General features: G+C 36.6%; 5 protein-coding genes across 6 annotated transcripts; 1 reads left to right on the plus strand and 4 right to left on the minus strand.

The window, feature by feature from the left end:
* Nucleotides 1-421: 421 nt before the first annotated feature.
* Nucleotides 422-3552, minus strand: LOC106418237 (probable serine/threonine-protein kinase At1g54610). The gene is made up of 7 exons (XM_022692685.2): nucleotides 2799-3552; nucleotides 2432-2716; nucleotides 2037-2354; nucleotides 1602-1829; nucleotides 1308-1520; nucleotides 898-1218; nucleotides 422-802 (listed from the first exon to the last, which is right to left on the minus strand). Exons 1-7 carry the CDS (start codon nucleotides 3213-3215, stop codon nucleotides 665-667), a joined length of 1920 nt encoding a protein of 639 aa, XP_022548406.2. The 5' UTR covers nucleotides 3216-3552; the 3' UTR covers nucleotides 422-664.
* Nucleotides 3553-11181: 7629 nt separating this feature from the next.
* On the minus strand, nucleotides 11182-12780 carry LOC111200976 (late embryogenesis abundant protein 14). 2 transcript variants are annotated; one of them, XM_048740041.1, is made up of 3 exons: nucleotides 12536-12780; nucleotides 11673-12143; nucleotides 11182-11639 (listed from the first exon to the last, which is right to left on the minus strand). In XM_048740041.1, the coding sequence occupies exons 1-3, from the start codon at nucleotides 12692-12694 to the stop codon at nucleotides 11367-11369; spliced, it is 903 nt and encodes a 300-aa protein (XP_048595998.1). In that variant the 5' UTR covers nucleotides 12695-12780; the 3' UTR covers nucleotides 11182-11366. The 2 variants fall into 2 exon arrangements, with proteins under 2 accessions (XP_048595998.1, XP_048595997.1); XM_048740040.1 differs by having other exon boundaries at nucleotides 11182-12143; nucleotides 12536-12779.
* Nucleotides 12781-13994: 1214 nt separating this feature from the next.
* On the minus strand, nucleotides 13995-15971 carry LOC106418273 (eukaryotic translation initiation factor 3 subunit D). The gene has a single exon (XM_013858940.3). The coding sequence runs from the start codon at nucleotides 15900-15902 to the stop codon at nucleotides 14145-14147; it is 1758 nt and encodes a 585-aa protein (XP_013714394.3). The 5' UTR covers nucleotides 15903-15971; the 3' UTR covers nucleotides 13995-14144.
* Nucleotides 15972-16529: 558 nt separating this feature from the next.
* Nucleotides 16530-18415, minus strand: LOC111200975 (tubulin beta-4 chain-like). The gene is made up of 3 exons (XM_048740042.1): nucleotides 17935-18415; nucleotides 17490-17759; nucleotides 16530-17403 (listed from the first exon to the last, which is right to left on the minus strand). Exons 1-3 carry the CDS (start codon nucleotides 18326-18328, stop codon nucleotides 16730-16732), a joined length of 1338 nt encoding a protein of 445 aa, XP_048595999.1. The 5' UTR covers nucleotides 18329-18415; the 3' UTR covers nucleotides 16530-16729.
* Nucleotides 18416-24294: 5879 nt separating this feature from the next.
* LOC111200974 lies at nucleotides 24295-25711 on the plus strand. The gene has a single exon (XM_022692680.2). It carries the CDS (start codon nucleotides 24549-24551, stop codon nucleotides 25551-25553), a length of 1005 nt encoding a protein of 334 aa, XP_022548401.2. The 5' UTR covers nucleotides 24295-24548; the 3' UTR covers nucleotides 25554-25711.
* The last annotated feature ends 2285 nt before the right edge of the window (nucleotides 25712-27996 follow it).

Here is a 27996-nt window from a genome sequence, read left to right on the forward strand (position 1 = left end):
GTAGAAAGGAAATGTGGCAAAATCACTTTGCAAATATAGTCTAGGGGATAATTGCTTCTTATCATACTTCTGTTTTTGAGAATTGGTCAGATTTCAAAGAAACTTTAGTATCAAATTTGTGAAAGATCAGATCTTGGAGTAATATGTGATAATCAGGAAATTGTCTTGGGGCACCTTCTGACACAGTTCTGTGTATGAGAAACAATTTGTTATCCCAATTCCCTAAATGATCATCTTTCAAATCTTTAACTAATCTTATTGTATTACTTCAATCTTTATCAGATGATAAGTGAAAGTAATCCTTAAAACCCAAAGAACCTGAATGAAAGTTTAACTGTTAAGAAATACAACAACAGAAATGTTTAACCTGTGTATGTATAAACACATTTCTATAATATATGAAGAAATGTACACACATATCTAGACAAGATCAAACTTTATGATGAGTCTGTATAAATGTTATACACATCTATGTAATCACAGAGCTGAGCTTTTTTCATAAAGCCAACAATCTCAAATCTCTATTATAATATTATTATTTTTCAAAATCTAGGAACCAGATAAAAGCTTATCATCAGACTCTTCTTTCATACAAACAAGACTCAAACTGGTTCTGTTTTAGTCCCTTCCCGCCAAATTAACCAAATAATTTCAGACACATGATTCAGTTTCTGGATTGTTTCGCCTTCTGTCTGGTGAATTCCTGGAGCTGCCTGTCATGTTCTTCCAGCATCTGATCAACTTTACTTGGCTGAGCCAGCAATGGACCCGACATGTACATTTTGTTTTCCTCAGAATCATACTACACATAAAAAAACACACAGAGAGATATAAACCAAAATGTAAAGTAAAAGAGAGATTCTTATCTGCAAAAGTAAAGGAAAAAGATTCGCTTACCCAAGACGGGTCATTTGGGATTTTCATTTGCCTCTTACTATTATCCATAGTGTCAGCTCTGTTGAATGTTCTCAAATTCTCCCTTTGCTGATCCATGATGAGTTTATTCGAGCCAACTGTGTCTACCATGCTTTGTCCTGCTCTGTATGAACAAGGTATCCTAGGGGCTGCATTGTCCCTTAACCGACTATGATTCCGGTTTTTCATCATGGGACCCGAGTATGAGACTCTCTCATTCGTTGTATTGTTGCTGGTCATCTCCTTTGTAATATGCATTTGTCTTGTTGAATTACCCATCACACACGTTCTTAGATAAGGATTCTGTATCAGCCAACAAGTTTTTTTTTTTGTTTAGTTAAGATTCTAATGGATGAGAGGTAGTAAAACCAAAACATAGCAGATCAAGTTACCTCCATAGCTGCTGTGAGAGATGGATTAGCTTTCACTGGTGGGATAAGTTTTCTCTCGTGTGATCGTCTCTGAGAGTCTTGTCTTTCATGCTTCTCCTGTGCGGGTCGTTGTTGCCTCTTTGCATCATCGCGGAGTTTAGCATCAATCTCTTTGCTTGGTGGATATTTTGGTAAGGAAGATGGATGGCAAGCTAACGGCTCTGTTCTAAAGTACTGCTCATCAATAACTATGTGTTACCAAATCACAGTATTTAACTAAGAATAACAACAAAACATAAAGGTTAAACCAAGCACCTCACTCTCAAGAGCTCTAGCTGCAGACCCTCTCCGATCAGGATCTATGGAGAGTAAAGCCTCCAAAAGCGAAAGAACATTAGTAGGCAAATTCTTGAACATCTCTGCTACACGTCGTCCATAAGGAAGGGCAGGTCTAAATGCAGTTGAAGGTGGTAGCTTCAGTTTCCTCCAGTAATCTTCTGTTGGTGAACCACACAGCTTGAATATTTTATGCAGTTGCTCCACCTTAGAAAACATTATATCATAAGTCAGCTTACTGGAAGATATGGATTTTTTTTTTTTGAATACCAGTAGGTTCGGGGCAGAATCTGCCTCAGGCCCCGAAACCACAACATGTAATATTAGTTTCGTTCCATCGGTCACTCGAACCGGAAACCTTCCCGTTGAACTAACAACATCTGGTGTACTAGATGGATTTAAGAGTGTATGTACCTCTGTTTTCCCCGGCAGGATCGGTTTCCCGGAGTACAGTTCGCCTAGGATACATCCTGTGCTCCACAAATCAACACCAACACCGTAATGACAAGCTCCAAGAAGAAGCTCTGGTGGTCTATACCAAAGAGTCACAACACGGCTAGTCAAAGGAATCCGGTTCTCTGGGTCGAAAAACGTAGCTAAACCGAAATCTGCTATCTTCAAGACTCCATTACTATCGATCAGTAGATTCGATCCCTTTATATCGCGGTGCAGGACACCGCGACTGTGACAATGATGAAGCCCGCTTAGAAGTTGTTTCATGTAACATTTAACCTAAGAAGAACAACAACAACAAGAAGTTGAGTTTGATATAAAGTACAGAGAAGCAACTTAATAGTTTAGTTACGTACCTGAGGCTCAGAGAACTTGATACCGGGTATGGAAGCAAGTCCGACCAGATCATGATCCATGTACTCGAAAACCAAGTAGAGAGAAGACGAGACAGAGGCGGTGATCAAGCCTTCTAACTTAAGTACATTAGGATGATCAAGCCTTCTCATAACAATAATCTCTCTAGCCATAAACTTAACACTCTCTAAATCGCTAAGATCGAACCGGACTCTTTTAAGCGCAACAATCTTGTTATTAATAAGATCACGTGCCTTGTATACACTGCTATAAGTGCCTTGACCAATCTGCAAAATAAAAACAGATTATCATTTGAACCCCCAGATATTCGAAAAACAAAAGAAAAAAAAAACAGAACATGCTTATTACTTTCTCGAGTTTCTCAAATGTACTAGCGCGCCGTGGAGTCCAATCAACAAGTGCTTCACCAGCCACGGAGACAAGCCAAGCAGGCCATCCTGCAGCCACTTGTTCTGCAACGCTAGGTTCTCTCTTTAGTTCCTCATGTGGAGTAGTAGTATCTTCGTCTTCGTCTTCATCCGTATCACCAATCTCTGAAATCTCCGGATGCTTCTCAGAAAATCTACTCGAACTGAACTCAACTTTGGCGTCGTCTCTGCAACTCGACCTATCTTCTTGCTCCTCTTTGCTTTGGCTAGAATCATCTATCCTCGAGGAATTGATCCTTGAAGAACGCTTCTCTGATGATTCCTTCCTTTGTTGATGTTGATGATGGTGATGATGCTGTCTCTTCAGAGACTTCTTCTTGGAGATGATGCAACCCATGAGAGGATCAACTCTTCACTACAGAACACGACTTTAATACCCTGGCGAGACCCAGTTTCACCATCAACTCAGAACCCACAACACACTGTAGAATAATAACAGAGCAAAGAAACAAGAATCTTATGTAAAAGTTGGAAGAAAAATACGAGATTTATCAAGAAAAATCAAAACCCAGGGAGTGGAATTCAAAGTTGGACCTTGGAGAGGATTCAGATGATGATGATGATCGATGTTTTAAAGACTTTATATGAAATAGAGAGGAGGTGTAGGGAGGAAAAAGAGAGGAAGGATTGGATTTTTTCTTGGTTTCAGATTGGTGTCATTTGACCGATGAAACACTGCATTGACACAGAGACAGAGAGATGTGTATAATATATATCTATATACGTGTTTAATCATACAGTTAACACAGGCACCCTACGTCAACTGATGAGAGACTTTTCTCTCTCTCTCACTTATTTTGTCTAAAATTATAAATTGCATTTTTTTCTTTTATGGACATGAGTTATATGTTGCCATATTTGTTTTGTTGACTTTCTTTTTTCCTTAGTTTAATTGGTTTCTATATTTTACTCATTTTATTAAATGAAAATATGAATATAACCATGTTTTGCAAAATCAATTTTTAGAATTTGAAAAAGTATTTTATGTTATACTCAATTTATGGATTTAAAGATGTGAACAAAATAATTGTGATTACAAGAATGCATAAAGACTATGTATAATGAAAATAAGAGTAATATTTTGTAGATATGTAACTAAAAGATAAATTTTGCCAGAGAAAAAAATGTATTTCGATCAAATCACCGTTGATTATAGGAGTTGAATTACTGAAAGAAAGAAATTATTTATAAATATCAAACAGGATTCAAATATAGTTTGACGGTAGGGTTGGGTAAATAAACCCAAAAATTTGAACCGAACCTGATCCAAGAAAAAATGAAGCTGAACTGATCCGAACCCGACATAAATACCGAATGAATCTTGTTTTATGATATTTCGGGTTATGGATATTATCCGAACCGAGCCCAAACTTAAATGGATATCCGATAGAACCTGAGAAATTTAAAATTCTAAAAAAAATTGTACCAAACATGATCTTAATTTCAGTGCCCAAAATATTTGGTAAGATATACGCCTCTCAGCTCCTGTCCAACTGGTGGCGGAGACCATCTGGTTTAAAGGAGCAATACCAAGGAACAACTTTAATATGTGGATAGCAAACTTGAACAGATTGCCAACCAGAGCAAGAATAGCAGGTTGGGGCCTTCAAATAAATACAGCTTGTTGTCTCTGTTCTGCTTTGGAAGAAACCAGGGATCACCTCCTTCTCTCTTGTGCTTATAGCATGGAGGTGTGGCGACTCTCTATCGGCAGGTTAAACCCACCAAACTCTCTGTTCAGAACTTGGGCTGAGCTCCTATCTTGGATTAGAGGTACCTCATTTGCAGCGCCCTCTCTCCTGCGAAAGCTAGCTGCCCAATGTATCATTTACCATCTTTGGAAGCAACGAAACAATGTACTGCACAACCACACTGTTCTACCACCTACCACCATATTCAGGATCGTTGATAAGGAGATGCGCAACACAATTACAGCAAGGAGGGAAAGAAAGCACTTCCTCAAGCTTATAGTCAAATGGATGCAATGAACTACGTTTATCTCATATTCAACTTTGTTACATCCTTATTTTTTTTACTTTTTTGCCAAGGTGTAACAAAACTTAGATCTACATTTCTTGTAAATTTTTTTTCATTTATATGATATTTACCTTTTAGCAAAAAAAAAAACATGATTTTAATTTCTATTATGTATCTAAAATACACTAAGATATTATTGAACACTTAAAATAATTATATATTACATGAAGGTTGATGATTGAAAGTGGCGATTGAGGCTTGAGATTTTTAGATTTTGGTTATGTTTTCTTTGAATAATATTTTTTATTTTATGAGAATTTTTTTTTGTTTTATGCTTTCATTTATTTGATTTTTTCTATCAATAACTATGTTTACATTTTGTTTGATTTTGAATGAACAAGTTTAATGTTTTTTTCTTATTTTTAATGGATTTTACTTATGTTTTGGCTACAAAATATGTACAAATCAAGTATTTTAAAACCGAATAACCGATCTTAATTATGTTTTGGTTACCAAGTAGGTATAAATCAAGTACTTTTAAACCGAATAACCGATTGGAACTCAAACGCCAAAGTACATCGGATTGTACCGGTTCTTTTGAAGATTTACTAACCCCGACCCAAACCTTATAAACCCCGAACCGGTCCAAACCGAACTTTCATATAATCCGAGTAGCGCTGATTTTGATAAACCTAAAAAACCAAGACTTGATTGGACAAAACTGAAACCCGATTGAAACCCCGAATGTCCATATCTAGTTGAAGAGAAATTGAAAAGTAATTTCAATAATTGATTAATCTCTATATTTTATATAGATACTACTTATGAGGATTTAATAAAGGCCCTATAATTATTACTTTCAATTATTATTTAAAAATACAATCAAAATTTAATTTTTTTGAACAAACAAACTAATGTTTTTTTTTTAAATTTCTTTTAAAAAAATTAAAATAGTGTATATTTACACAGTTTTATAACACTTTCTCAACTGAAACTAGATATTATATATGTTAGTAAAAATAAGATCCATAAATATCATATTTAGAGTTGGTTATGGGGCAGATGCACTGACCCTACTTTAAAGTTTAAACCAATACCGATAAAGCGCTTAAGAGTGTTTTCAACAAATTGTTATCTTTAATGAATTTTTTACTTTTAGTAGATTTTATCCTTTCAAATTTTAGAGGTGCATTATTTTTTTTTTATTTTTTTTTTTTGAACTATGAGGTGCATTATTAGTTTCCTCAAAACACTTTATAATTTTTTTGTTTTAGTTTTTACAATTATATATGTTTAACAAATGTATGATTAATATTTTATATATCATATTTTAGTACTTATTGTTATATTTTTATAAATATTTAACTGAAAATTGATATTTATTCATTTTTGTAATACTTACAGTCATATTTAAATAATTATGATTATATTTACGTATAAATATTTTTGAGTAATGTTTTTATTTATTTATAAAACTTAGTAACTGTAACTAACAATAATATTATTAAATACTAAATTTGAATTATTTTATTTAAAATATATTTATGAGCGATCGAATACCATACTCTCTACCTCTTATTTTAAGAGTGGTCGTCCTTTTTACACGAGAATGCTTGTTGGAGATCTGACTGTTCATCCTTGGCTACGAAACGAATGGCATTTATACCATGGTTTTGATCCCAATGAAGCTTGTTTTATTGATGTCTATATTTTCTTCAACATTTTGTAAAAAGGTGACAATGATATGTAATGAAATTTTAGTCGGAAAAGGAGGTTTTCTACTAAACAGAGACGAACGATATCCAGAACGATTATTTTTTCATTAGATATTGAAAAATATAAGACACTTTTCATGACTTTTTAATCTAAGATGCAATGTTTATATAGCACAATTTGTGACGAATAGTCGGATATTGGTGCCGCTACTATTCAGCAGATTTAAACCTGGTGGAGATCACGTGAGGAATATGTTACGAATATAGAAATGTACTTCTTAGAAAAAAAAGAATGGAAATACTCAAACTGCAAGAAAAATGAAAAATACAAACTTAGACAAACTAGATAACATCCTTTTCAGATCAAGTTGAAACTTTCGGGCAGAGAGAAAAAAGCTCTCATTCTCTCTCGTGTAGACGCCGCTCGTGAAACACCTCTAAGCTCCGGTGGCCGTGCAAGCGGCACCGGAGGCGTCACGCCTTTTCCCTTTCCTCATTTTTTTCTTTTGCTTTCGTCCTTTCCATCTCTCCTGGGTCAAGATTCTTGTCGCTCTGTGCTGTCGTGGTCACTCCAGAAACTCGCTTAGCGACGGATGGAGACGACTTCGGACTTTTAATGGAGGGGCGGTGAGACCTTAGGCGACACGGCAGAGACGAGAGTCGGCGTTTAGGGTTTCAGCTTTAACCAGATCCAGTTTTCCCTTTTGGAGATCTCCCGTTAAAGCTGTTTGATGTCGGCGCGTGACGAGGCGTGACAGTTCTTCCACCATGGATCTACCTTTCCCCGGCGGCGGTGTGACTGTAGAAGGAAGAATACGACTGGCAGCGAAAGAGGTTCCGATCTCTGAGATTGACGCGCGGATTGGATCTCAACGATGGACTTATCCTCCGGAGAAGAGGTCCTTGCCGGAGACGCGCGGTGGAGAAGTGCTCCAATGGCGATGGTTCAGCTTGTGACTGGTCCAATTTTCGATCTCTACTCTCTTTCAAGCTGCGATGTGGAGTCCTCGTTCCGTTTAGTTGATGTCAAGGCCCGCTTTTCATTCCGGACAGTCACGTTCGGCTTTAGGCTTAAGGTCGGGATGGTGTGACTGAAGGGATGGATTTGCGGTCGGTCTGCGCCCTTAGGTGAGTTACTGTTAGTCCATGTGCTGAAATCACATTATATGGAGGCTAATAGTTCTGAAGCTTTACTGGTCCTGACTGCGGTTCAGAACCCGACAACTCAATTCCATCCTAGCGCTTCAAGGTCTTATTTATACGACCAGCCTGTCAGTACGGAACTGTTCCGTTTTTTGGCTTAGGAGCGGAGTTTTTCAAACCGGTGGTGACACATCTATTCAAGGAATGCATCGAAAGATGAGGAGTGTTGTTCATGTGCCCCAATCTTATCATATAGAGATCAATGCTATGGTTCAATTTTGGTCCTTGGATAGTGCTTGTCATCTAAGGGGCATAAAGCTCTCGTCTCGTGGGGTCTAATTAGGTGGTTTAAGAACCGGCTTCTTCTGTGTCTTGGAAGGAGTTTGTGTTCACTGGGGGAAATTACAACAAAGAATTGCATTTGGTAGTGTAGGATCCAAGCAGTGATCTTAGATGTTACTAAATCTCTTTGTTTGTAAGTGAGGTTTTAAACACTTGTGTGGTGTAAAAACTTTGTACCCTTATTTGGTGAATATAAAGTTGATGTTGAGTTAAAAAAAAAAAAAAAAGATAACACCCTTTTCGTAAGAACTATTTTTCAAACTAGTGACTTTTTTTTTTTGTAACTAGTGACTTTTTCATACCATCATATTCAGAAAATGGAGAATAAAATTAAGGAACTATAATACAAATGCTTTGTATTATGAATTCATGTATAATTATGTTTGTAATAATGTTCTTGGTTTTTTTTTTTTAAATGTTCTTGGTTGACTTTGACATTTTGTGTGTTTGATTTTTACGTTGAAAAAAAAAGAGAGACAACAACGCGAAAGAAACTCAGAAGCCTTAAAAATTTACGAAAAACCAATAATAAGGCCCACTCAATTGATTATTTATCATCTTGAACTTAAAAAAATAACCATTTAATTTTATGATATCTTGATTTATTTTAGTTTGACGGTCCATTGATAACAGTATGTTTCATGCCTTCAACGATGCTTGCTCATGCTCTTGTTGTTGTACATCAGATGTTGACTATTACCGATTTTAATACTTCCATACTTTGTTTGTTGGTTTCATCTTGATTTACCAGATGTGTTTCTACATGCGCATATGCATCAGATCAAAGTGCATCTATAAAAAAAGAAGAAGATAAGATTCACTAAGACCATGCGCATCAGGGAATCATAAGAGGAGTTCACACGCGTCCCGAAAAAAAAGATTATAATATACTACAATAATGACCCTGTCTCGCCACTTTCCTTCCGGATGAACCCAGATCGTTATTGTTCAGCGGACCCCACGCCACGTGACGGCTCGCTATTAGTCAATTTTTTTATTTAAAAAAAAAAAATCAAACAAAAAAAAAACATGAGAATATCTAAATATTGCTAAGACAAACTTTCTCTGTGAACTAATTCAGAAGACCATCTCCGTGCTTCATTTTTTACTTTTTATTTTATTTTGAAGCAAATTTTGCTTCTATGGTGCTTCATTTCTTGCTTCAAAACGAAACAATGAAACATTATGGCTTCAAATTTAAATCAATACTGTTCATTGCTTCATTTTTTAAGCTGAACTTTCTAAATTATAAATTGGTCATTAACTTTTGTTTGTTTCTATATTTTACCGAAATAAATCATATGTCAATATTGTCCAATCAGTTTTAAAATTTTGACAATTCTATTCATCTAATTAGATATTTATATTGAAAAACATGAGAATATTCATTTTTAGAACTTTAATTCGTTTAAAAATAATGGAAGATAAATAATATCACATTTTACTTCTAAACACTTAGTAATCATTTAAATATATATATATATATATAAGATGTCTTTTTTTTTTACAAAATATGATGTTTTGTGTTTGTTTATTTATGTTATGTAATATTTTAATATGATAATGTTTGATTTATATTAAATAATAATTATGTTAGATTATTGTTAAAACAAAACACTTGTGTAAAATTACTAAATATGAAAAAGTGTAAGATGTTATTAATAATTAATGATAAAGTGGACATGAAATATATTTGGAATATTCATTTTACAAGAAAGAAACGAAGCAAACTATTGGAAAAGATGTGCTTCATTTTTTGGTTCATTTTGAATAAAGTGCACTTTTGAAGTTGAAAATGAAGCCAACCATTTGTCCACAGGTTTAACAAGTCCAAAACACAAACGACAGCCGAAGAAGAAGGCAAATACTTGGTAGAAGGAAGCTATTGTTTCCTTCCAAGAACTTAGGTAGGAGGATATAATAAAAACTCTTAACATTCTTTCACAACTCTATGTTGTCTTAGTTTAACATTTCTGCAACTAACACATCCATTACCAACATGTTTTAAATAAAGGACTTTGGTCCATGAATCATATTGGCAACGTGTTTCAATTTCAGTCTTTAAAAATTATACGAGTTGTTGTTTTTGTTTTGCACACCATCATTGACTCCTTCCTTTTTTTTCTATATATCAGACCATGTATACAAATGCAAGAGAAATTTGTTTGTGATAGAAAGTTTTGTAGAATGAAAAAACTAATGGGTTTCTTCTCAAATATCTTTAGCTGCTTCACAAAGAACACATCTGGATCTCGAGATTACATCTGCGACGGTGGTGTTTGTGTTCTACGAAGATCCAACAATCCGACACTTGAAATGGGTTAATAATACATCTCTACTATCTCAGATCTTGAAACTTGTGTGTAATCTGTCTACTTTGTATTTTATCATTTTTGTTTCCAAAATGAAAATCGAATGATATCTTAATTATAAGGATTTTGGTCATTTGGCACATATCTGTTATCGAATATGGTCTGAAAATATCATGAAGTTATTATTATTATTTTTTTGAAACACTAAAACGCCTAATCGTGAAGTTATTTATAATGTTTATTTGATCATATACAATTTTGTTTATTTTAGGTGAAATGTCAATACATATTGGTAGATTTGATCATATATTGTTCCTTTTTTCCTTTTTTAAATAAGTAAACCTGTTATTTTTGTGAACTGGAAGGACTGAATTCAAACTGGAAACAGTTGAACCGACGTCATATATTGTCTTGGTCCAAGAAGCCGCCGCGAAACATGTTGAATCTTGAACAAAACAGTTTCCGTTTGTGACTCGCTAGTCTTTTTGTTAAGGTTTCTTTGTTAGGGCCTTAGGGGATGTTCATTTGCTCATCTTTCTAAATGATCTATTCAGATGTTAATTGGAAGTGTTCGTTCTATATTATCAGGATGTTCATTTTTTAATTTATCTAATTATCTATATTATCAGGATAAATTTAATAAACAAATGGCATATACACAACCTTCGCATACAAATTAATTAAAGCCTGCCCCTTTATTACTACATCAAAATATCTTTTCTTATGTTATGTTGCCTCAACTCAAGCAGGAAGCTCTCAAGCTTCTGAAACATTGCTCCAACTTTATAGAGAGGAAAAATAAAACACGTGATTGCTAGTCCCAAATTGATGGCATGCAGGCTCTTTTCTTATGTATGAAGTAAACACTTACTAACAGTCAAACCTAGAAGAGTGACTAATAGGTCTTAAAACTTGCTGTCAATGTTTTAGCAAAACATTTTGAACACAGAGAAGAACACTTTCTTTTATTTGTAAGAAAACCACATATGTTTAGTGAACTTAGAACCTCTTGACATCATCATCGTCTTTTCGATTCTCCTTTGCCTTTCGCGATAAATCTTTCAAGCCCTTATCAACATCATCCCTGGCCCTATCCTCATCCTCACCGGACCCAACCACCGCCTCTGTAACCTTCTGAGCCGTGTTCTTTGCAGCCTCCCACGCATCTTTCACAGTCTCAATAGTCTTCTCCCCAACATCTTGAGCCTTTTCCTTTAACCCATGAGTCATATCCTCCGCTCTCTCCTTACCCTCTTCCGCATAGTCTTTCGTCTTCTCTTTGACATCATAAGCTTTGTCTTTAGCCTTCTCTTTGGCCTCGTAGGCTTTATCAGCTGCTTTGCTCGCTCCTTCATTCACTTTCTCCTTGGTTTCCTCCGCATAATCTTTAGTCTTCTCTTTCACGTCATAAGCTTTGTCCTTAGCCTTCTCTTTCGCCTCATATGCTTTATCAGCTGCTCTGCTGGCTCCTTCGTTCACCTTCTCCTTGGTCTCTTCCGCATAGTCTTTTGTCTTCTCGTTCACATCATAAGCTTTGTCCTTAGCCTTCTCTTTTGTCTCGTAGGCTTTGTCAGCTGCTTTGGTCGCTCCTTCATTCACTCTATCCTTTGGTTTTTCAGCATATTCTTTGGTCTCGTCTTTCATATCATAGGCTTTGTCCTTAGCTTTCTCTTTGCCAGCTTCTGAGTATTCTCCTGACTGTTCTCTCCATTTCTTCGAATCATAAGCTAAATCAGCCCTCGAATCTCTTGCCTTCTCTACGGGATCATTTTTTCCCTATAAAAACAGAATCATTGATCATTCTCTAAAGTTTCACATTCCACTTGATATATATTGTCAGACACATTAACCTAATACCACCTTTTGTTACTACCGAGAGTCTTGTGTAGATATTATAGAAAGGGGAAAAAATTCATAACTATTGACCGCCCATTGACGTCTCAAATTCAGCTTAATTTCTTGTAATACACGTTAACCTAATTGTTTTGTGTAAATCTTATTTAATTATTTTTTTTTACAGATTTATTTTTAAAATGTACATATAAAATTACATATCACAAAATTAACAAATAAATAAAAATGATCCGTAATCATGAACTATTTGTTAAAAACCGGTTATGCACCTATCTGTTTATATAATTGTGTATGTGTATAAATAGAATAATTACCTTAGAATGGTCATTAACCGAGGAAGCAAAAAAGACCCGAGAGCTTTTCCGACCAAGCACCACCGCAAGAGTTCTTGGAGGAGCTCGGCTTACAGAAAAAGCTTTGAAGAGACCGAAGAAAGATGTTCTCGTTAGTTGCATAGCCGCCGCCATATTCATCGATCAAAATAACAATATCTTCTCAGTTTGGCCTTTGAAAATGTTTCTGTTTTTCTGATCTTTTCGACCCGTCGCATTTCTCTTGTATTTGTCTACGTTGCATATTTATAGAGCCACTAAAGACAGCTGGCATCATGAACTTGACACGTGTTTCTGTAATGACATGTGTCCAAAGTTTTGCGTTTTCCCTCCGCTCTGACCGACTTGTTTAACCACTAATGAAGCTTGTTCGTCGCAAAAAAAGTATAATATTTGGTTGTTTTATTAGCAAGTGTAGTGTGGATCGTGTCATTCATTCGAACATAAGTTGGGCCAACATTGGACCTTGTCTGTTGAGCTTCATTTTCATTATGAAGACGTTAAGGTCTAGATTCATAAACGGATCACACTCATCGTCATTTCAACATATTGTAACAGAGAAAGTCAAGCCAACTATCGTTTGGATCGTAATCTGATATCCTTTAGCTGACTGGAGAAGTCTGGATGTAAGTATGCAGAAGATTTCAGTATCAAGTTCTTTAAGGATGGTAAGAAAGTTATTTTAGGAGCATACAACATCGATGAGTTGTATTATCTGGAAGGAATGGTACTACAAGGAGTGTCTTGCTTAGCTAAATCAACATTTGACTCCGCTAAGAAATGGCACTTAAACTCGGAACATATGATTCAAAAGAGGCTGGATATTTTGGTTGAATAAGGTTACTTAACAGCCAAAGACATTGAGGGCTTGGAGTTGTGTTTTGGGAAAATCACACAAATATGTTTTAAGAAGGGAAACATATATCTAAAGAACGTTTGCACATTTAGCTTTGTGGGGAGCTCCATCTGTTTCCAGGAAATCAGTACTGCATCACTAAAGGACAAGGTATTCTCAAAGTTTAGAGAGTGGAAGTCTGAGGTTGTGACACATATTGTGAAAGGATCAAATGTCTTAGGACATGCAATAAATTGGAGTATTGTAAAAGCATATTCGCTACTTCTTCACTAGAGAAACACGGCAATATATTAAAAGCTCAACTCCAAAAGTCCAAACGACATCAGTTGATACCATACAACCAAATCCGTTTGGAGTGACAACCCAGCCTGGATCAGTGGAATATGTACCAAAAACAACGATCACTTTCACTTTCAAAATCTAATATTCAAGACTATTTGAATCAACTAATAATTCAACTAAAAGCATAAGCCATGTTAAATAACCTTATCAACAAAAAGCTTAAAAACGCCATTTGAATCGTTTCTAGCTCTAAAACTGCAAAAGCTTCGGAATTTAAGGAGTAAATTCAGACAAGACTCAAAAGATGCAACAGTCTTCTACAAAGTGAAATAATGTCTCTCTCACATAAAGCATAAACCAGCAAAAAATTAACCGTTTTAGCTCTTCAAAAAGAGCATTACTTTGGAACATTAAAAAGATAAAACTCAAAACAACTCTTGACATTTACCATAATCAAGCATGACCTTCGGGTTTCTTATCCTCTGCAGCTCCATTAGTCTCTGCTTCAGTGCTACTCTCCTCAGGTGGCTGAACCTGCTCATCCTCAGGGAGAGGCTCTTCAACATAATCATTCTCAAAAGCATCAGCCGGAACCTCGTAAATCCTAACCTGAGGCTTGGACGGATCCTTAACCAGAACATACTTCCCTTCACTCAGCTTCATACACAGATCAACAATCGACTTCACAATTCCCCACATGTTCAAAGTATTCAGATTGATCTGCCCAGCGAAATCCTTCGGCTTATACCCCAGAACCGACAGTATCACATGGTTAAAATGGTCACGAGGATGAACCCTAGAAACAAAACCAATCTTCATCATATCCGCATTAGCCAAAAGAGCCTGCGCGGTCCACTTAGCCAGCTTATTACCATTGTTCTTCAACTCGTTAGCCAAAACCGCACCTCTCTGAGTCTCCAGCTTCTGCCTCCAATCAACACCAGAGTACTTCGGATCAAACTCGTTAAGAGCATTCAGAGTGAGGAACGACTTCTGGTTGTTGAGATCAACAGTGCTCTGTAACTCACACCTAGCAACCAGATACATACTATCATCCAGCTTCCATCTCCTGTACCTATAAGCAACAGAAGCATTCTCTTCACCTTCGTTCACATTAGGAATCGGCTCATCGAAAGCTTCTCTCTTCCCGTTCTTAACCAAAACCTGCTGAGCGAAGTTCTGGTTGATGAAAGCCGCCTCAAGGCCTAGAGAATGAGCAGAGTTGATATCGTCCTTCCCTTCAGGCAACGGCTCCTGAGAAGTCTCGTGAACGGACAACAGATCCAGAGGAGAACCATCCCTCTTATCGAAGAAGAGCTTGTTCCCTACGCGCTGTATAACAAGATCCCACGAGTACACCGACCTAGGAGCGCACATGAGCGCAGCCAAGATAGCGTCAGTTGCAAACACAGTAGCTTTATCCTCCTTAGCCAAACGCCTGATGACGTCATCGTCGCTTGTTGTGACCTTGAAGCTACGGTTCTTGAAACGCTCGAGACGACGTTCAGCCTTGGGAGTGATGCGATCGTAACTCCGATCGTAAGACTCGAGTCCACCGCACAGGAGAAGATCCTCCGGCTCCTGGACCGTGAACGAGAGCTTGGAGAAAGACGAGAATGGGATCTGCTCGAGCATGTTCCACTCTGGCTGTATATCGACCGACGACTTGAACGCGGCGGCTTCGCGGCGCTGGTGGTGGAGGTTGTTACGGTTGTTGTTGTAGAGACGATCGCGACGAGCTCGATCCTTCTCAGCTTCGCGTTTCTTCGCTTCGACCTCCTCGTCGCGGCGCTGAGGGAGCTGGTTGCGGTTGTGGAAGTTGTTGAATCTCCACTTAGGTCCGAATCGAGGACGCGGCGGTGGCTTGCCGTCGACTAATCGGAAAGCTGCGTCTTCGTCGGCGTTTCCGGAGGAGTTTGCGAGGCCGAAGCCTTCGTCCACGGCGAAAGCGGAGAAATCGAAGATGGAGGAGGGATCGGATTTGGATCCGGTGGGGGGACGAGCGGAGGGGTTGGAGAGAGCTCGAGTCCAATCGGCGACGCGTCCTAGCTTCTCGGCGCGGGAGAAGGAGCCCAGGGGAACGTTAGGGAGGAGATTCGCGGCCGCGACGCTGGTGGAGGAAGCGGAGGAGGAAGTGTCGGAGGCGTCTGGAGGACCCCAGCCATCGGTGTTGAAAGGTACGGTGACGACTTCGAATGCTTCGAACACCATTGTTTCAGATTTCGTCGAGAGGAAGAAGATGAGTTTAGTGAAATCACGATTTTTATGTCGTCGACGGCGGAAACCCTAGATTTGAGAAGGGAACAACTATTGAGCTAGTGGGCTTTTCTGTGCCTTAAAGCCCTTTAAGCTAACCTTAGTAACCCAATGACATAATAGTTTTGGTCTGCATTGAAATTCTCAATTCAGATCGGGCTATATATATCAAACCGTAGATTTATGGAGGCATTTACGTACCGGTTTGCATCACTAATTGATCGTTGCTGTTCAAATTTGGATAAGAGAGAATTACAATTTGCCGCCGTCTCGAAACTAGTTTTATTTACACATAAGTCCTCAGATTATATACTTCTTTCACTTATTTCCTCTGTTTACTAATGGGTTGGTTTCTACTGTGATAGGAATGCTTTGTCTTTGCAACGTGACAATAACAAGCTGTGTAACCTTGCGATCTACCAGTTACATATGTATAGAATCCCGGAAGCTCAATCTCTGCTTGAAGATGTAAGAGTCTCTAGGGAATCAAATGGAAGGAACTTAACAAGTCTTTTGAACGGGCTACAGAATTATCAGCTTACACGCTCAGATTATAGAAATAGCGAGAATATGACACAGAACTTGAAAGAACAACAGCAATATTTTTCACTTGACAAAAACAATAAACCAATACACGCAAACGTTTTAACATTCCATAACGAATTTGGGTTTCACGAACAAAGCACACAAACTGAAAAACAAAACAAAACAAAAGGAGAGAGACTTAAAGAGAAGCTGCAGCTTACAGAGCTTATGAATCAGATGACGCCATTGACGACATCTCAAGCCTCATCGTACTCCTCTTCTTCCTCCTCATACTCCTCTTCACCGGCTGTAGCATCCTGGTACTGCTGATACTCTGCAACAAGATCGTTCATGTTACTCTCCGCTTCCGTGAACTCCATCTCGTCCATGCCTTCTCCCGTGTACCAATGAAGGAAAGCCTTCCTCCTGAACATAGCAGTGAACTGCTCACTCACACGCCTAAACATCTCCTGGATCGAAGTCGAGTTCCCAATGAAAGTCGACGCCATTTTCAAACCCGTTGGTGCAATATCACAGACGCTGGACTTGACGTTGTTTGGGATCCATTCCACAAAGTAGGACGAGTTTTTGTTCTGAATGTTCATCATCTGCTCATCAACCTCCTTAGTGCTAAGCTTCCCACGGAACACAGCGGATGCGGTTAAGTAACGTCCGTGGCGAGGGTCAGCAGCGCACATCATGTTCTTCGCATCCCACATCTGCTGGGTCAGTTCAGGGACGCTCAAGGCACTGTACTGCTGCGATCCTCTCGATGTCAACGGAGCAAAACCCACCATGAAGAAGTGGAGTCTTGGGAAAGGAATCAAGTTCACAGCAAGCTTCCTAAGGTCAGAGTTTAGCTGACCAGGGAAACGAAGACAGCAAGTAACACCACTCATTGTAGCCGAGATGAGGTGGTTAAGATCACCAACTAGTCACACACACACGAAACACAAGTCAAAACTCAAATCACATTTACATAGAAATAGAGAGACAATTCTATAGAATTGCACTCACATGTGGGGTTAGCGAGCTTGAGGGTACGGAAGCAGATATCGTAGAGAGCCTCATTGTCCAAAACCATACACTCGTCAGCGTTTTCAACAAGCTGATGAACAGAGAGAGTTGCATTGTACGGCTCAACAACGGTGTCAGAGACCTTGGGAGAAGGAAACACAGAGAAGGTCATCATCATACGGTCTGGATACTCCTCTCTAATCTTAGAGATCAGAAGCGTTCCCATCCCAGATCCAGTTCCTCCACCCAATGAATGACAAACCTGGAAACCTACACCAAGATCCAAACAAACGCATCAGAACCATAATCTCACCACCATTCAAGATCTTATAACAAACTTAATCCATTTTCTCCAAAATCAAGATTCAATACTCATCAACGAAGACCTATAACCTCTATACATCAAATCAAATCAAATCAAGGAATGAATGCGATCTCGTCTCACCTTGGAGACAATCGCTGTTCTCAGCCTCCTTCCTGACAACATCAAGAACGGAATCGATCAACTCGGCGCCCTCCGTGTAGTGACCTTTCGCCCAGTTATTCCCGGCGCCGGACTGCCCAAACACGAAGTTATCGGGCCTGAAAATCTGCCCGTACGGCCCAGATCTGAGCGAATCCATCGTCCCGGGCTCCAGATCCATGAGAACGGCGCGTGGGACGTACTTCCCGCCGCTCGCCTCGTTGAAATAGACATCGATGCGCTCGAGCTGGAGAGGAGAGTCGCCGACGTACTGGCCGGTGTGGTCGATGCCGTGCTCGCCGCAGATGACTTCCCAGAACTTGGCGCCGATCTGGTTTCCACATTGGCCGCCTTGGATGTGGAGGATCTCTCTCATTTTCTCTCCTTTTGCTTTTGGTTTTGGTTTCTCAGAGAAAATGGGGGACTCGTTCCTTCTGTCGTTTGCGGAAATAGGTTTAAATTAAAAGGGTAATGATCTGCTATATATAGTTTACGTCGTCTTCAATGAGTTTTTTACGGTTGTTATTTTCACATGTGCCCTTGTGGTTTGCTGGATGTTTTAGTGATACCCTGATTGTTTTATATGTTTTGTTTTCCTACTCTGTGCTGTATGACAGCGGGGGGATTTCAAATTATCTCTGTCCCACTTTGTCCACCGATATTTTTTTGCTATTTAACTATTAAAAACAAATTTGTAATAAATAATTAGTTTTTCTCCTATTTATAAAGTAATGCCAATTATACTGTTTCGAAATTTTGGATTTTATTGAAGGGAGAGATTCGATCTTTCTAGATCTCATCTATCTAAGGTTACGATTTTTTTATTTGGTACGATTTTTTTATTTGGTACGAGTATCTGCCCACCGGTCCGGTTTTGTTCTTATTGATAAGTAGCATAACTGAAACAAATTTGTTAATTGTTATGCAAGACAGATCATACAACTGCAAGGGCCGGCTCGAATAAAGGTTGGGCTATTTCTGTAATTTGAAAAGGCCCACCACCTTTTGCTCTAGGCAGCGAAATTAATATTATGGTACCAAAGTGTCAATTTAGATCAAGATCAACGATGATTAAAGAAAAAAAAATCAAGATCCACATGTTCAGCAGCATTATCAAACCTAATTTATCCAATTGTTCTCAATTTTTAGCAACCTTTTCTGTTTAAAATTAAAGGAACTTTTGAAAAACTAGGGACTTAAAGTTAAGCCTTTTAAAGTGAAATCATACTCTATCAACAACATTATATACCTAATGCAATTCAGAAATCCAAACCAGTATACACCATCTGATACCATTTTTGGGTCCATACGTTACTTGTAACAAATTAAGAACTACCCACACGTGGTATGATATGTGTATGTTCAATTTTTTTTTCTTATACAATTTATAACTTTAAAATAAACGCTAAATTATATCACTGTTTATAAACTGAATAATTAATTGATTTTGGTATATATGTGTATGATCATTAGGCTTTTGGGCCAAAAGTGAAGAAATAGGTTAGGCTAGTCGCATCCACTAATATGCTTTCATCCGACCCATGTCAGGGGTTTCAAACATTCCCTAGGATCCTTGTAGTAGGACTATCGGAGCGGAATAAGTGTGTCCCAAAGTTATAAAGAAAAACTATAAAATATAAATAAAAGTTTTTGGACCCAAAAAACAAAAAAAAACAAAAAAAAAGGCAGAATATATAAATGTTTTGCAATTTTTCCAAAAAAAAAAAAGCAAATTAGCTCAATATACTGAAAAGAGTGGGATACCATTGAATTGGGGAAAAATGGTAGTGATGGAGGGAAAAAATTTGAAGGGAAATAGTGTATGGAATGCAAATAAGGAGGAAGTTGTGTGTATGGAGTACAAATACTCAAAAAAAAATGTATAATACAATGAACCAGGTTGCAAGAACACAATGAAAAACTTTATGCACATAAGCAATTATATGCACACAATGAAGAACTTTATGCACATAAGCAATTATATGCACACAATGTCTTTTACTTGTATAAGAAATGTTAAAGTGGGTTCTTGAAAACTATGTGCTAACTTAAATTTATCATTTAAGAAAAAAAAAACCTTAAATTTATCACCCTAAAGTTATACTACTATCAAGTTGTGATATTATGTCCAGATTTTATACTATTAATACAGTAGTTTACACGGTTTTAAACCACATGGGCCATAACACATTTACATTTTCATGCAGTATATAGAATCTGGTTTAAATGCATGCCAGCCCACACTAATTGCTTCTTATAGATTCATATTAATAAGATCAACCGTGAATTAAATTTGATTTTGGTTTCGTCTTGATATTCTAAATTATGTATATTAGATTCACTAGAGCCTTTTCCGGGCTACGCCCGGGTTGTTTTATAATTTTTAATTTAATTTAAGTTTTTAGCATTTATATTTTGAATGTATATATATATATATATAATTGTATTAATTATAGAAATAAAATCATCAAACAAATATAAAAAATTTAAACCGTTTCTATCAAACAAATACAACTGTTAAATTCACAACTAATTTAAACTTTGGAATAATTGAATTTCCATTTTTCTACTAACAATAAGTTTTTACTTATGCTATTGAAAATTATATTCTCTTTTGCATTGTCTCCTTGTTTTTATAACATAATTTGAGTATCTATATCGATTTGTTTTTATCTTTTTTTACTGAATCAATTTGTTTTTATCTGCTTTAAGAAAATGGTGGAATTAGGAACAATTGAAATCACAGTGATTAAAGATACAATGGTCATGAGAATGAGTTGTAAGAATCATGTCACTATTTTCTTTTCCATGCGAGTTTTTTTTTTTTTAAGAAATATAGAACAAAATATCCTAGATAATATTTATATTTCGCAACATTTATTTTGTATGTTTCTTCTCTAATAGGTCCATTTCACTGGTTTTTTTTTATAAAAGCATATAGTATTTGGAGAAAATTCAAAAACATTAGTTGATTTTAAAAACTCGAGATTTACTGACCTTAATCAAGTAGATTATTAATGTGTCAGACAAAGAAAATCTTTTCTTTAGTTTTTATTTATTTTTTGAAACTTACTTTTTCTTTAGTTCAGGTTGTAGAAAAACAACAGTCGTAAAAAGAAAAGTATGTAGTCCTAGATTATCTATTTTCACGTATAGTAGAGACCTTGACAAATTTGCCTGCCCCAACCCAAATACACTATGAGGACGATTCAGTTTCTGAAAAAGTGAATGGCAAATCCATTAGCTGTGATGTCAAGTTAGACACAATAAATAACAAAAATAAGGATAAATATAATATATTTTTGTCATCGGATATATATAATCTATTAGATCCAAATAAAATGAATGAGGAAAAATGACCTTATTTTCCTCCACCAAAGTGTTAAAAATACAATAAAGTGAAATGGGAAGAGCTTATCCTCATATGCTTGTGTGTTTGTGTTGTATTATCACACAGATTAATTTTCTTAAATAATAGTATTGATGACTAATGTTGCTCAAGGATAGCTCATGCATCTAACGAATTCAGTGACTTTTTATGTGAATTCAGTACCGCTTGCATTTGAAAAAAAAAAAAAATAGAATAGGTTGTTGTATGATGTTATCAGCCTAATGTCAATGTGTAAGAACGTATACTCTGCTTCTGATGTTCTGAATATAAGGAGATTGGATACTTTAAAAATTTTGGTATATAGAACATGAGAATCCTGGGATGAAAATCAGAAAATATACTTGCTTGAAATCACTTTGTTTAAGAAGTCTGATCTTAAATTTACTTTTTGAACAATATCGATTCTGAAACGCTTAGTATATCAAACGAAATCTTTGAATGTTTTTCTTCCTCATCAACCAGCAAAGAAAACAAAAAACAGAGTTCGGTCTCGAAATCACAATCCCTCCAGACACGATAAATAATTGAGATTTCTTCCCTTTCGACACCTCAAATGTCCAAGCACAACCTTCTTTGACTGTTGAGTTCTCCTCCTTTACCCAAGCACCCGCTTTTCATTGTTCTTCATCTTCTTCCTTAGTCTTCTTCCTTTCTTTTTCTTCTTACCATCTTAGATAACCACTTCCACTGCAACAGATGCATTTTTTTAAACAATCACTCTGTAAAGATGAATCTGAACTCTGTAAAGATGAATCTGAGACTAACAAATACTTGTGATAAATCAAACCTACATCGCATTTCAAAATCCACTTCTGTAGATGCAGACTATTCATAGGAATAATGCTAAAGAGAAGACCAAATAGATAAACACTTAATCAAAGTCGTAAAATTTCCAAAATTAAACGATCAGAGATAGAAATAAAATATCAACTCGCGAGCAAAGATGTATTCTTTACCTTACAAAAGTCCTGAACAACAGTAGTTTAGAAACACTTGAGTTTAAGCTCTTGGTTCCCATCAGCCGTGGCTAATGCTCCAGCTTCCTCGCTAATAACAGCCAACATTTCTTCCCACTTCCCTTCTTCATCCAAAAGCTCAAAATCAAGATTTTAAACAATCAGTTTCAAGTAGCCATGCCTTACAAAACAGGGAGATCGTGAAAACAAAGCTTTGAATGAAAGAGTTATAAAAGAACAAAGACGTAGTGGGTGTACCAAACAGTGAATACAAAAAGCTTTTATTACTTACAAATATATTTGGTTGAGAGTGATTCTTGAGAAGCTTAAGTTCCTCCTCCATCTCCTGAATATGAGTTTCTATAAGCCAAAGTAGAAAAGTCATGAAACAATCAGAAAGAACCAACTAAGATCACGTGATGAAAGAGATGACGGATTACAATATTAACAAAGAAACATGTCCGTTATTAGCAAACCTGAGTTTTTTTCCTTGGAGGCGATCCAATCAGAACTTGGGACGATCAACTAAAATCAAGTTAATTCAACAATAACAATCATTAGAGTGAACGCCAAAACAAAAGTAAAATTATGTAACCAACAAATTAAGATGATAGATTTTACTACATATTTAGAAAGAATCAGCTTGGGAGTTTGTTGATTACCAAAAACTCATAAGAGGAATCAAACATGACGGAGAAATGGAAAATAAAAATTGAATTGCCGAGAATGATAACAGTTTTAAAAATCCAAAAGGAAGTTAACTAATTATCCTTTTTATCCGCAAGAAACTCTTGGTATCGAGATTAATAGCTATTGAACAGGCAAGGGATATTTGAAAAACCTAATAATCCCAGTACATGATGAGTCTCCAGACAACCTCTTGAGAAAATGGCAAATATGCAGATTGTCGAATGTCAAGGAGGACGACTAAATCGAGATTAGCCATGACGGAAAAGGTGAATAGAAAAGTAAGAACTGCAGAGTACTTGGTTTGGGTAGTGAGGGTTCATGTGTATGGCTCTAAATTTATAGCAAGTGGTTGAAAGAAACATGAAACATCTGGATTTGGAGGATGAAGAAGCATCAGGAGGTTGATCAAAACAATAAAGGACTGAGTAAAGAACATCATTGATTGATGAAGTAAGGACAGCTGTAACGGCAATTACAGAGGAAATGATCGGTGGCGACCAAGTGGAAGAAACATCTTTCGATGACGTTCCGGAGTGAAAATAGGTTTAGGTGTAATGTTTAATCTGGGCCACAGCAAATTTTTAAAGCCCATATAAAAACCGCAGTTTCAATGTATTTAACTCAGCGAAGCTGACATGGCGGATTAAAATGTTCCTATTGGTCGAATTTAATTGTCGACGTGGAGGGCCTCTCCTTGCACCATATTCCCCTTTTAGTATAGGTTAGATTATACTGTTGAATACATAATTAAACAAAAAAACATACAGTAGATGGAGAACTACTGATTCCGATCCAAATTAAAAATATAAATTATATGTCCATCTTTTCAATTTTAATACTATAGCTTTCACTTTTCACAGTTTTAAACGTCTTTTAATTTCAGAAAAAAAGTTAGTGACAAAAAAATTAAAATGTATGTAAAGTTATGAAAACATCTTAAACATTAAATCATAAAAATCATTTAAGCATTGTACATTTTAGAAGAGAGGGGGTATCATTTTGATTATAACTTTCTAATACAAAATTATATTCAACCAAGTTGCTTTGGTCTAGTGGTATAGGAGCTCCAGCTGGAGTGCCCGCCCCTGGGTTCGAGCCTTGGCCACTGCGGAATTTACATATGGGCTGCAGCATCCGAGACCGAAGACCGTTACACGGTGAGCCACATGGTGACGCCCTGGCAGCGTCCTTGCTCACTTCGGTCTCTAGTCTGGACCACCTCGGTGGGGCCAGGATACTCGGTTAGCAAAAAAAAAAAAAAAAAAAAAAAAAAAAAAAAAAAAAAATACAAAATTATATTCCTCTCTTTCCGTCTTCTCTCCAGTTATACTCATCATTAAGCTACTCGTATTTTAATTTTCCCTAAAGAAAAAGCGGTCTCTCGTCTTCACTTTCTGCGCACCACTCCTCATTTCCATGTGTATTAATAGTTTCAACTCGTCAACAAAATCTCATCAGTCTCTTCTACCAAATCCCAAACTCCCCAAGTCTTCGAAAGAAGACGCACTAAAATCCTAAAAGTCTTTCCTTTTTCAGTTTTCTCTTTTCCGTACATCGCCATGTCTCTACGATGGAACAAACAGAAAACTGGTCGGCTCTCGAGATTCATGTCGGAACTCCAACACTCCCCGAAACGCGGCGGGATCATGGTCGTTGAAACCGGCTTCCCAACTTCTCTCATCCACCTCTTCGTCAAAAACCGCGATCGCCTCAAAAAATCCTCCTCTAGAACCACACGCATCCTGCGCCAGATTCAGACCGCTCCAAACGCTTCTTTGCCAGTTACTACAAACGCGATTCTAGAAAAGCCCGTCCGGAGTGATATCGAGAACGTTCGTTTCGTCGACGGTGGACTAACGGCGGAGCATCATAATAAGCGCACAACAAGTGACAATAACGTTTGCGGTGCGTTCGTTTTGATGGCGCTGAAGGTGTTTATAGCGGCGGTGCTCGCCTTCAGCACGAAGAAGAAGCTCACTATGGCAATCACTCTCTCCGCTTTAGCGCTCCTCTTAACAGAGACCGTAGCTGCGCGTGTGCTCACGCGCTTTAAGCTCTGCAACAGCGACGCGCGGAAAGAAAAGTCAGGAGTCGTCTGCGAAAAGATCGAAACTTGCGATGATTCGAGGGATGAAAATGGAGTTCCAACATCGCCTATAGCTGTAACAGAGGACTCCAATTCGAAAATCTTAAGGATTCGTGATCTGTTGTTGCCGGACGAGAAGTCTACAAGCAAAAGTTCGAAGCTGAAATCGAAGATTCTGAAGAAGTTGAGGAGTTACAAGAAAAAGAATAAAACTATGAAGATCAAAGAAGAGACTTTGACTGATGTGTCAAGCTTGGTTTCTGAGGATAATTCAGAGATAATCGAGTCAGAGAGAGAAGACGAGGTGAAGTCTAGTCAACCATTGATAGAATCAAGAGGAGATAACATGAATGGGATCGTTGTGATCGTGATCGTGCTTACTGGTCTGTTAAGTGGAAAGGTCGTAGCTATTGGTTTGACACTATCCTGTCTGTATCTCGGATTCGGAGCAGTAAAAAAGTCTGGTCTTTGCATATAAAATTCTTTCTTTTTTTCTCTTGCAAATATAGAAGAATAGGTGTGGTAATAATCATTGATCAATGGTGGTACTGGTTCCTGTACATTTCTTATGTTAAGTTTACCACCGAGAGTTTAATAGTTCGAAATAATATTTTTCAGTTGAACCCAATTTACGTATTTAATTTGTTTTTGGTTGACCCCTAAACGTAATTTTAAAAGTAAAAATAAAATGACATTCCCGGAATTTTGCGCGCTCATATTTATATTTAACAGAACTGAAAGAAAAGGAAAAACAAAATGTCCTATATTTAAAACTAATTTATGTAAGAAAAAACCGATAACTATATAATCATCACAAGTGCAGGTAAACAAAAAAAAAGTTTTTTAAAATAATCAAAGTTATTGTCCAGATAAATTTGTAATGGTGGTAAGTGGTCCAAGTGCTGCTCCAGAATATATATTAAGCTATTAACACAAAGAAATGGTTAGGCAATGTATTATTAGTATTAATGTGGAAGTGCTTGTAGTAGGTAAGTGAAAGCCAATTAGGTTTCAACTTTAACCAGAATAGCACTAGGATATGTAGTAGAAACTTTCCTCAAAAAGAATAGTAGACTTATGTGACAGTATTAACGCGTCAATATGACAATTTTGCTTATGTGGCAATAGCATTGGAATTGTTAATGGAAAACGTAACCAATTAAATTGCCAGCCAAGAAAATTGTTAGGTTGAGCTTGTGTTGAACCAAATTGTTTTGTGTTCTGGTAAGTGTAAAATTTTAATGATTATTTCAAAATCTAATATGGTAAGAGATGGGGTTTTTTTGGTTGTTGATGATATAGTATTTAGGACTTTTAATGATATATGTGATCAAATATATTATATAGTCAATATCAATCAAAATCTAGGTATTGCACTTGGAATAGCTAGTTAACTTTGTTTTTAGGTATCATTATATATGTGTAATCATGAATGATATTAAAATAATATAACTAAGACACTTATAAATTAAAATATACTAGTAGATTGTAAAATCACCTTTACAAGGTCACAACAAGATGATTAGTGCAAAATATATTAGACAAAGAAATCAAATCATGCTTTTGGAAAAGGTGAATATTTGTTTACTGTAAAGATTAAATAAAAAATAATGAAATACGACTGTATAAGTGTCGGATAAAGAGTGTCTTTGGTTTTGATTCGACGATCTTTACTTATATCAAAATAACTTAGTGGCCAAACCTCCATTGTTGGGGGTGGTTATTTTATTGTTTTTGGTTGTTGTTTTTTGTTTATCATGTTTACCACTAAGTTTTAGTCATATAAAACAATTTTATAATTAAATAAATATTATATACCTCAAAATATGCAAGTTGCCTGTAAGAATGTGTCAAATTTTAACTAACAGTATTGAAAATCAAAAACTAATATTTGTGCTACATAAGTGTACATCTAGTATATTGTAATTTATTTGTTTATTTATTTATTTATTTATTTTTCTTCTCTGCCTATTAATATCAGGGTCTTTTTAAGATATTAATTAAAGTGGTGCATATGCATAAAAATAAATGATTTCAGAAATATCTGAAATAGAAAATAGATATTTAAGTGGTGCACAAGCATACGATCTATTCTTACTGGCCGGCTGAACAAAATCAACTGTAAGTCAGAGTAGACAAACTTCGTCTAACGTCTCTAACCAGTGGAATTACGATATTAGATTTGTTTTATCTACTATACTACTAGTTAGCGCTAGGATTAGTGATTTAGTGATACGAATAAGTGTTGCACAAAAAAAAGTAATACGAATAAGTCAAAAGATTAATACACAAGTAAAACCAACATAATAGCCCATGCATGCGTGAATATGAACTTTGTCGGACGTGATTAAAAATACTGATCAATGTATGTCTAATAAAGTAGCCACTAGCTCATAATTCGTTCTTTTACTATAGATGTTTCTTCCATAAGGGGGACGCAGATAAAGTGTGAGCATCTAACTTGTGGCAAGATTCCTATACACATAATAGTTTAACAATGATCATAAAAAGATGGGTTTAATGCAATCGAAAACGACTCGAAAGGCCTATAAATTAAATAAGATCTATAGAGCCAAAAATACCATAACAAGAGCTCAAACAAACATTGGAATCTTACACAGTAAAAGGAGGACCAATCTGCTCAATTCTGAAACAAATTGGTCGGATCAGTGTTTCTATGAACGATTCTCATCATGTTTTGTGTTACCTGTAGCTACCTTGTGTAGCAAGTAGAACTGTCAAATGGGCCGTCCAGAGCCCATTTGGACATGACCATATGGACCATTTCAGTTATGGGCAATATTGGGTGGTCCATATTGGACAATGGTCCAAAAAATGCCCAAGACCAATAAAAACCATGTCCAAATGGTCTAGCCCATGGACACCCATTAATATGTATTTGTATTTAAGTTATATGTTTC

The sequence above is a fragment of the Brassica napus genome, chromosome A9, assembly GCF_020379485.1.
Source record: "Brassica napus cultivar Da-Ae chromosome A9, Da-Ae, whole genome shotgun sequence".
Lineage (NCBI taxonomy): Eukaryota > Viridiplantae > Streptophyta > Magnoliopsida > Brassicales > Brassicaceae > Brassica > Brassica napus.